Source organism: Vicugna pacos, chromosome 27, assembly GCF_048564905.1.
Source record: "Vicugna pacos chromosome 27, VicPac4, whole genome shotgun sequence".
In the NCBI taxonomy this organism is placed as follows: Eukaryota; Metazoa; Chordata; class Mammalia; order Artiodactyla; family Camelidae; genus Vicugna; species Vicugna pacos.
Window position 1 is genome coordinate 24,874,278 of NC_133013.1, and position 9,716 is coordinate 24,883,993.

General features: G+C 61.2%; 1 protein-coding gene across 1 annotated transcript in view; it reads left to right on the plus strand.

Moving 5' to 3' along the window:
- CSPG4 (chondroitin sulfate proteoglycan 4) overlaps positions 1-7,915 on the plus strand; it is a 35,217-nt gene extending 27,302 nt beyond the window's left edge. Inside the window, exons 6-10 of the mRNA XM_015243207.3 lie at positions 457-655; positions 734-868; positions 981-1,147; positions 4,482-4,665; positions 4,963-7,915. Coding sequence (XP_015098693.2) covers positions 457-655; positions 734-868; positions 981-1,147; positions 4,482-4,665; positions 4,963-6,797 — 2,520 coding nt within the window. The 3' untranslated portion in view covers positions 6,798-7,915. The remainder of the gene's footprint in view (positions 1-456; positions 656-733; positions 869-980; positions 1,148-4,481; positions 4,666-4,962) is intronic.
- The last annotated feature ends 1,801 nt before the right edge of the window (positions 7,916-9,716 follow it).

Genomic DNA, 9,716 nt, shown 5'->3' on the forward strand with positions numbered 1-9,716 from the left:
CGCCTTGCCGCTAAGCATCAGCCCCTCCAGCTTGCCAAGCCCCCCGCCCCTTCCCTCACCATTTCTAAGTCTCTCGGAAAACAAAAACCACCATTCCCGCAGTGTGCCAGCCCCTGCGCAGACTAACCGTGGAGGGTCAGAAGGGAGACCCCTGCCCTCCCAGTGAGCCACATTTAAACAGTGCTGTGAGCCAGGGTTGGGGGTCTCTGAGGGGTGAGAGCGGGGGGCTACCTGGGGTAGGGGTGCCTGAGCTAGCCTTCAGGGACAAGCGAGATTAGGGCAGGTGGAGAGTAGGGAGCCTGGGTGTGAGGGCCCTGGGCTAACAGGGGAAAGTGAATGGGGTGGAGGAGGACCCTTTGTGCAGAGGAGCCCAGAGTGGCACGGGCCCCGGTGCCTGGGAGGAACGAGGTGGGTGAGCTTGATGGGGGCAGAACCCTCACAGGCTTGTATCCCCAGATGTGGGAGGGGGCCACTGTGCCCATCCCTGCGGAGGCCATTAGGGCCACAGACAGCGACTCAGGACCCGAGGACCTGGTCTACACCCTCGAGCAGCCCAGCAACGGACAGGTAGTGCTGCGGACGGCGCCGGGCACCAAGGTCTACAGCTTCACCCAGGCCCAGCTAGACAGTGGGCTCGTGCTGTTCTCACACAGAGGTGGGTGCTGAGAGGTGGGGATGCCCTGCGGATGGCGCCAGCATGGGCCAGCGAGACCCACATCCACCCCTGTCCTAGGAGTCCTGGACGGAGGCTTCCGCTTCAGCCTGTCTGATGGCGAGCACACTTCCCCTGGACACTTCTTCCGGGTGACGGCCCAGAAGCAGCTGCTCCTCTCGCTGGAGGGCAGCCGGACGCTGACCATCTGCCCAGGTTAGTGTGCCAAGCATGGGTGGCACACCAGGGTCATGCTGCCTCTCCAGCGGTCACAGGCCGTGCCCTGGCTCCTGGTCAGAGGCTGACAGTCCCCTCTTGCCTCTCGTAGGTTCCACCCAGCCACTCAGCAGCCAGAGCCTGAGAGCCAGTTCCAGTGCAGGCACCGACCCCCACCACCTGCTCTACCATGTGGTTCGGGGCCCCCAGCTTGGCCGGCTGTTCCACACCCAGCGGGGCAGCGCCGGGGAGGCCCTGGTGAACTTCACTCAGGCAGAGGTAAGGACCCATCTCTACAGCCACCACTTAGACTCCACCCAGCCTTATGTGGCCTGCTCTGCCCCTGGACACACACATGGACACGGGTACAACTTCAGGATCATTGGCAGCAGACACTCCCTGGATCCCCCGTGGTCCAGGCCCTGCGTGCCCCACCTCCAGGAGCCACCAGGCTGGTAGGGCAAATGGGGTTTTGTGTTCCTGGGGGAGGAAGGATGCCAGCCGTCAGGGCTGTATGGGCCCACAGCAGGATCGGGGTCTGGGGCTTGGCTTCCAGGAGCTGCAGTTGGACCCTAGGGACTGGGAAAGTTCTCCTGCGTGGGGGACATGAGACACCTCAGTGGCTGGTGAGGGGCATTGCTTGGTTCGGGGGAATGGAGTTTGGGATGAAGGCGGCTGTTGGGCTTGTGGACAAAGGTGTGAGGCTGGGGCTCAGGTCAAGAGCCAGCAAGGAGCAGAGTGGGCCCTGAAAGCAGATAAGTGGACAGAAGCAACTGAGTAGGACAAGCTGGGAGTGAAGCTGCCATGCATCCATCCATCCATCACGGCAGCTTCAGGACACAGCTGTCCTAGAGCACACCAGAGGCCACCAGTGAAAACTAAAACTTTCAGCCATGAGAATAGGCAGACTGCTAGGCTGCTGGAATCACAGAGCCTCTGTCAGTGGGGCCAGCAGCCATCACTTAAATTATGGTCCCTTCTAAGTGTGGGAGGTACCCAGTGTACCAGGGCAGCCTTGGTTCTCCCCGAAGGCAGAGCAGGGCGGGGCTTGCAGGCAGGGAAGGAAGTAACTTTAACGAGGGTGGGAAGAGTTCTCAGGTCTCTCACATCAGCAACCCCAGGCCTGGGTTCTCTGCTCTCCTGCCTTCTGCTATGGCCCTCTTTCTGCCCTCCCGCAATGAAATCTTCTGCAGGCTGGTGGCTGCAACAGCTGTGCACCCTGAATCCCTGGGAGCCTTTGTCATTGGATGCCCAGGAATGGGGAGGGATCAGGACAAGGCTGCCACACCCCTCCCCCACCCTGCAGTGCTTCCTCACACCAGCAATCTGAAGGGCTAGACTAAATGGCCACCAGGGGGCCAGGCTGGCAATGCCACCCAGGGAAGTTGGGAGGAGGCTGCGTGGCAGGCACATCCTCCCCCCTTGGCAAAGAGAGCAGGGCAGGACTGGGTAGTGTCTGACAGCAGCCACTGTCCCACTATACTGAGCTAGGTGGGGCAGGGGTCAGCTGCCCCCATTTTACAGATAAGGAAACTGAGACTAGCAGAGGTCAAGTGACTTTATTCAGAGCCCATAGCTGAGTGAAACCAGTACTATGCCTTCAGACTGTGAGTCCAAGTTTTCTTTCACCCAAGGGCACTGCTGGTCCCCAGAGCTCCGGGAGCCCTCCACACCTCACCTGTGACTTAGCTCATCCCCAACCAGATGCCCCCACCCCCACTCCCAGGGTTCTCCATTTCCTTCCTGCCCACCCATCAGCCTGGACCAGAGGTTACAGCTCGCAGCCCTTGCGGGCCACATCTGGCCCACAGATGTGTTTTATCTGGCCTGCACATGCATTTACACACACACACACACACACACACACACACACACACACACGCTGATTTCCAGTTTCTTAAACTGCCTGTGTTCCCTCTCAGGACCATCAGCTGAGCAGCGACCCTTCTGACTGGGCCCTGCTTGCCCTCTGACTGGGCAGGGCTCCCCAGTTCCCCACCGCCCTGGTGCTCCTAGACTCTCCTGCACAGTGTGACCCCAGTCAGTTTCCATCTCACTCTTGCGCAAGTCCTGTTTTTCTGAGAGAAGGAAAATAGTTCCCTGTGTCTCCTGAAAGGGGAAAACAAAAGATAAGCCAAGAGGACACACTGGGATTCGAAGGGGGAGGGAACGGGTTTCTTGGTGGGAGTGAAGAATATCCCTCGGTGTTTAACACAGAGGCCCTGGAGGACGGCGGGTGTGGCTGGCGTGGACTTGCCATGGGAGGAGTGGGAGGAGGTGAGGTCATGGGTAACGGGGTCACACGGGGTCTCTGAGGTCAAATAGTGGCAAGGTCTGAGCAAGAGTGACATGACCTGACTTACATTTTTAAAGACTCACTCTGACTTCAGTGTTACAAGAAACTGTAGAGGGATATGGAGCAGGGGCCAAAGCCAGGGCACAGTTAGGAGGCTCTGGCAATAATCCAGGCGGGAACAATTGTGTGTGAGGAGGAGAGGAGTCGGGGGGACTCAAGGTTTGGGGCCTGAGCCACCGGAAAGCCAGAGCTGTGCCATCTGCAGTGGGAAGCCTGGAGGCGGCAGGGCAGGGCAGGGGTCCGTCTAGGACCTGCTGAGTTTGAGATGTCCCTCAGACAGCCCCACAGAGCTGCCAGGGAGCAGGCGGATATATGCCTGGAGTTCAGGAGTGCGCAGCCTGGGCTGGAGATACAAATAAGGGGGTTGTCTCCCGGCTTGCATTTGAGGACGTCAGACCCCCCCCCCCAGAGCACGTGGGCAGTGCCTGTAGACAGAATCTCAAGGCCAAGCTGCAGACACTGGGGGGAAGGGGAGGGACTGGCCAAAAGCAACCAGTGAGGCTGGAGGAAAACCGAGAGAGCAGAGCCTCCTGCAGCCAGTGGGTGGGCGCAGTTGTGTCTGGTGCCGCTGAGCACGTGAGTGAGAGGAGGCCTGAGGACCCCTGGGTCCAGCAACCCGGAGGCCGTTATGCCCTTGTGACAGCAGGAGCGGGTGCCTGGGGGGCATGCGCTCAGGACAGCCTAGGGGAGAGTACAGACTGGTTTCAGAGTTTTGCTACAAAGAAGAGCAAGGAAAAAAAAAAGGAGGAGGTGGGAGCAAATGTTGGTGGGAAAAGTGAGGTCAAGAGAAGCTCTCTCTCCCAGGGGGAAGGATAGCGTAGTTGTGCGAAGTGTCCCATCGGTGGGGAGATTGACGCCATGGGAGAAAGACAGGAGACGTTCGAAGCGGCGTCTTCAGCGGGGAAGAGGGCAGGGTTTTCGCACAAAAAAGGAGAGACCTGCTGTCGAGAGAAGCCCCGACGAGCGCTGCCTTCCCCAGGGGCTCAGAGGAGTGAGTGATTTGCCCGAGGTGGCAGAGCTGGGCTTTGACACAGGCTGCAGAGCCTGGCTCTTCACTGCCACGTGGCTGTTTATGGTGACCCACTGAGTTGGTGAGGAAGAGCCCGGGCATCAGACATGGAGCGAGGCCCAGTGGGGAGAGCCTCTCGGGAGGCTGGGCACTGAGGGCTGGTCAGGGAGAGTGCCAGCCTGGGAGGGGGCTCCTGGGCACCACAGGCAGGACCTGCCTCTCGTGCTAGCAGTGGGGTCTCCCCACAGATCTATGCTGGGAATGTTCTGTATGAGCACGAGATGCCCCCTGAGCCCTTCTGGGAGGCCCACGACACCCTGGAGCTCCGGCTGTCCTCACCCCCTGCGCCCGACCTGGCCGCCACCCTGGATGTGTCTGTGTCTTTCGAGGCTGCCTGTCCCCAGCGCCCCAGCCGCCTCTGGAAGAACAAAGGTGAACACCATGATGGGCTGGCAAAGTTGGGGGAGACACTGGGAGAGGCCCAGAGAGGAGGGGACACAGGGCCACGGTCAGCTGCTCATGTCAGCATCCAGGACCTGGTAACTTACACTGCGGGTGGGCAGGTGGGGAGGCTTTGAGGTCAAGAGATCACAATCCTGGCCTCCTGGGTCCCTGAGCCCTGACCTGCGGCATTTGTCTGAGTGGGGAGGCACAGCCTTGCCTTGGGGACCCAGGTCTGAGGCTCTCCCCCAGTGGAGGAGGCCTTCATAGCCTGTGTCCCACCCCCAGGTCTCTGGGTCTCTGAAGGCCAGCGGGCTGAGATCACCACAGCTGCCCTGGATGCCTCCAACCTCCTGGCCAGCGTTCCGTCGCCCCAGCGTGCAGAGCACGACGTGCTCTTCCAGATCACGCAGTTCCCCACGCGGGGCCAGCTATTGGTGTCCGAGGAGCCTCTGCACACCGGGCGGCCCCACTTCCTGCAGTCCGAGCTGGCCGCAGGGCAGCTGGTGTACGCCCACGGCGGCGGGGGCACCCAGCAGGATGGCTTTCGCTTCCGTGCCCACCTCCAGGGACCAGCAGGGGCCTCAGTGGCGGGACCCCAAACCTCAGCGGCCTTCACCATCACGGTGCGGGACGTGAATGAGCGGCCACCTCAGCCACAGGCCTCCGTCCCGCTCCGGCTCACCCGGGGCTCCCGCAGCCCCATCTCCCGGGCCCAGTTGAGCGTGGTGGACCCAGACTCGGCTCCCGGGGAGATCGAGTACGAGGTGCAGCGGGCACCCCACAACGGCTTCCTGAGCCTGGCGGGGGCCAGCCTGGGTCCTGGGACCCGCTTCACTCAGGCCGACGTGGACGCAGGGCGGCTGGCCTTCGTGGCCAACGGCAGCAGTGTGGCAGGCTTCTTCCAGCTGAGCGTGTCTGATGGGGCCAGCCCGCCCCTGCCCGTGTCCCTGGCCGTGGACGTCTTGCCCTCGGCCATCGAGGTGCAGCTGCGGGCACCCTTAGAGGTGCCCCAAGCCCTAGGGCGCTCCTCCCTGAGCCGGCAGCAGCTCCAAGTGGTTTCTGATCGGGAAGAGCCAGATGCAGCCTACCACCTCATCCAGGGGCCCCAGTACGGGCATCTCCTGGTGGGCGGGCAGCCCGCCACAGCCTTCAGCCAGCTCCAGGTGGACCAGGGCGAAGTGGTCTTTGCTTTCACCAACTTCTCCTCCTCTCATGACCAATTCAGCATTCTGGCACTGGCCAGGGGTGCCAACACATCCGCCACAGTGAACATCACCGTGAGGGCTCTGCTGCACATGTGGACGGGTGGGCCATGGCCCCAGGGTGCCACCTTGCGCCTGGACCCCACCGTCTTAGATGCAGGGGAGCTGGCCAACCGCACAGGCAGTGTGCCGCGTTTCCGGCTTCTGGCGGGACCCCAGCACGGTCGCTTGGTCCGCGTGCCCCGGGCCAGGACAGAGCCCTGGGGAGGCCAGCTAGTGGAGCAGTTCACCCAGCAGGACCTTGAGGATGGGAGGCTGGGGCTGGAGGTGGGCAGGCCAGAGGGTGTGTCGCCCGGCCCTGCAGGCGACAGGCTCACTCTGGAGCTGCGGGCAAGGGGTGTCCCTCCTGCCGTGGCCTCACTGGACTTTGCCACTGAGCCTTACAGCGCGGCCCGGCCCTACAGAGTGGCCCTGCTCAGTCTGCCCGAGGCAGCTTGGACAGAGGCAGGACAGCCAGAGGGCAGCACCTCCACAGGCCAGCCAGACCCGGTGGCCTCCAGCCCTGCGCCCACCACTGCCCGGGGCGGCTTCCTGGGCTTCCTCGAAGCTAACATGTTCAGCGTCATCATCCCCGTGTGCCTGGTCCTCCTGCTCCTGGCGCTCATCTTGCCTCTGCTCTTCTACCTCCGCAAACGCAACAAGACAGGCAAACACGACGTCCAGGTACTGACGGCCAAGCCTCGCAACGGCCTGGCCGGTGACACCGAGACCTTTCGCAAAGTGGACCCAGGCCAGGCCATCCCGCTCACAGCCGTGCCCGGCCAGGCAGCCCCTCCGGGGGCCCAGCCTGATCCAGAGCTGCTACAGTTCTGCCGGACATCCAACCCTGCCCTCAAGAACGGCCAGTACTGGGTGTGAGGCCTGGCCTGGCCCAGATGCTGATCGAGCCAGGGACAGGCTTGCTCAGCCCCCAGCCCCATTGTCCCCACACCCTGGTGCTGTCTGAGTATCCCCAGAGCCAGAGAGCCCTGGGGACATCAGGGATGGGGGACGCTGAGAGGAAGTTCCAGGGGTCCAGGACCGAGTGGAGTCAAGAGCTGAAATCTCCGGAGCTCACTCCGAGCTGGGGAAACTGCAAGGGGCCGAGGGTGGAGGCAGGCTGGGGGTCAGTCCCCTGCCCTGGAGCTGGCTTGAGCTGTCAAAACCAGAGCCACCTCATAGATGATCAGGACGCTGGGTCCTGGGTCTGTGACCTTGGGTAAGTCACATCTGACCCAGGCTGCTAAGAGGGCAAGGAGAAGAAAGGGAAGGGACGGACAGACGGGAGTTCTTGGCTCTTCCATTCCAAGCCAGGCCTCCCCTCATCTCTGCTCCAGGGTTGAGAGGAAAACTTTCCCCCTGGGTTTTTGGGAGATGGTATTCCCTGGAGCAGAGGGCAGGAGGAGAGATCCCCTCCACTCTTGGGAAGGCATAAGCCAGTAGAATAATATATCCAAGGTGCAAGGCGGGTGGGTCGCTGTGGGATGCATCTATTTAAGGGGACTGCAAGGGAGCTATTTAACACGGTGCTGAACTAGCCCAGACCGATGGAGACCTGAGGTGTGGGATGCAGGGGGGCTGAGGCCAGCTTGCTCCCTTGGCCCCACCTTGATGGGCTGACGGCTAAACAAGCGTGGGTCTGTGGCCCTCTAGTGGACTGGGCTGGGGAGCATGCAGGGTCTCAGGCCAAGGGCTGCTGCAGGGCTGGGGGGGTGGGTACCTAGGGGCACTCACCCCATGGGGTCTGGATAAACGGTGCTTCAGAGGTTCTGGACAGCTGCGTGTTGTTTGTTTGACCACACATGGGGCCCTCGTCCACACCAGCCTTCACTCCCCGGATGCAGGCCACCAGGGTAGATGGGGCCTGAATTTCTACCTCCTGCAGCCTTTCAGATCTCCTCTGCCCCAACCTGTGTGGGCAAGTGGGCCAATCTTTGTGGGATGGGACCAAAACCCTTTGCTTTAGTAGAGATAGGCTAGGCTCTCTCCAAAGAGCTTAAAGGGGGGGAAAAAATGAAACTGAGGGATGTCAAAGTCCCAGCCACAGATTTCTTAGCCTGAGTTTTGGCCTCCACATCCCTGTGCCTCTCCATCCACCTCTTAGCAAAGGTAAGGAGAAAGAGAGACATGGGGGGTCCCAAGGCTGGGACATAGCACTGATGGGGAGGCAGGAGACCACCATAAGTGCCTCCCCTCAACTCCCTGGAGATTTTCACAAGGAAGATTTCTGCCGGTCTCTAACCTTCAACGAGGACCAAGGTTGCTCCTCAAAGGCAGAACAAGCAGCAAGAGTTCCGAAAAGCCAGCTGCCCCTGTACTTGGCCCAAGAACCCATCTTTGGTCAGAGATGGGTTTGAGACACAGCATCTTCAGAGGACCCTCGGTGAGTTGCTAAGGAGACACCACCCTCTGGCCCTTTGCCTTTGGAGGGTCTCCCAGGGCCAAGGGCAGAGGAGACAGATTCTGGGTCCCAGGGGATACCCCAGGCCTTGGGAGTAGGTTGAAGTCCTTAGAAAAAAAGCAGTGTGAGAGCCGTCGTGAGATCTGGGGGTGGGGGGCTGGGGACAGCTGGATTGGGAGTGGAGAGCCCCAGCCAGCCTTTGGCAGCTGACCTGCATCACCTGTTCCCTGTGCCTCGACATCGGTAACATCTGAACCGGGAACTAGGGCAAGAGAGGAGATTCCTTCCTCCCTGCGGTCCTGCCTCTGGACCAGTCCCGACAATGCCCTTCATGTGTCAGCATCTGGCCTCCTAGAGCCTCCCTGCTCTCAGAAGGTCTGGGAGGAGACCTGGAATCCTGATAGATCACTGCTGAACGGGCCCCCAGAGGACCTAAAGGGACTGAGAGTCAGAGAGAAGAGGGTCGTCCAGAGCCATGCACAGCAAGACGGCCGTGGACTAGACCTCCAAGGCCCAGCCGATTCCTGTTGCCACACTGAGCGCCTCCCCCTCACGGAGGGGGTCTGGAGCCCGGAGGTGGGGGCCCTGCAGAGGTCTCGCTCTACCCAGAGCTTGCAGTCCTGGCCCCAGCTTCTTTTCACAAGCCTGGCCTCTCCAGCACCCCCAGGCCAGCCTCACCCAGGGGCCCTGCCAAGGGCGTCTTCACACCGCACTCCGCACTCTGCCCTGCCTCTCCCGGGAGCTCCAGGCTGCATCCTCAGGGCCCTGATATCTGGGGCCAGTCTCCATCCAGGGCAACCAGTTTCCCTGGGAGCGTAAGCTGAGACATAGGGACAGACCCGCCAGGCAGGATCTGGCCTCGGCTCGGGTTTCCCCTGGAGGCCTGACGACACCCTCTCTGTCCGCACAGCTTGGCCTGCCCTGCCCCCAGTGCGCTGGCACCGGCTGGCACTGCTCCGGCTCCTCTAAGCCAGGGCTGGCCAGCGGGCCAGGCGGCGTGCCAGCCGCCCTGCCAGGACCTGGGGGGGGGTCTTTCACCGGCGCACCAACCTCGGGACCCATTCTAAATGTGGGGCCCCGATTGAGGTCAATCCCTTGCAGATTTCAGATACACATGCACCCGAGGCCTAAGGGGTTTGCTTCCCACCTTGCAAAATAACTCACCATTCCTTCCTTTAAGGAGCCAGTTCCTCCCAGGCACTGACGATAGGAGCCAACCTGTATACAAGTGCTCGGGAATGTCCAGAAGCTTCTGACCCTCTTACACACACACACACACACACACACACACACACACACACACACCATGTGCACTTGTGCTCACAGCTGTGCCCTCTCAGACCTCAGACCTTCAGAAACAACACGAGATGAATACTTGCCTATGTAATACACACACA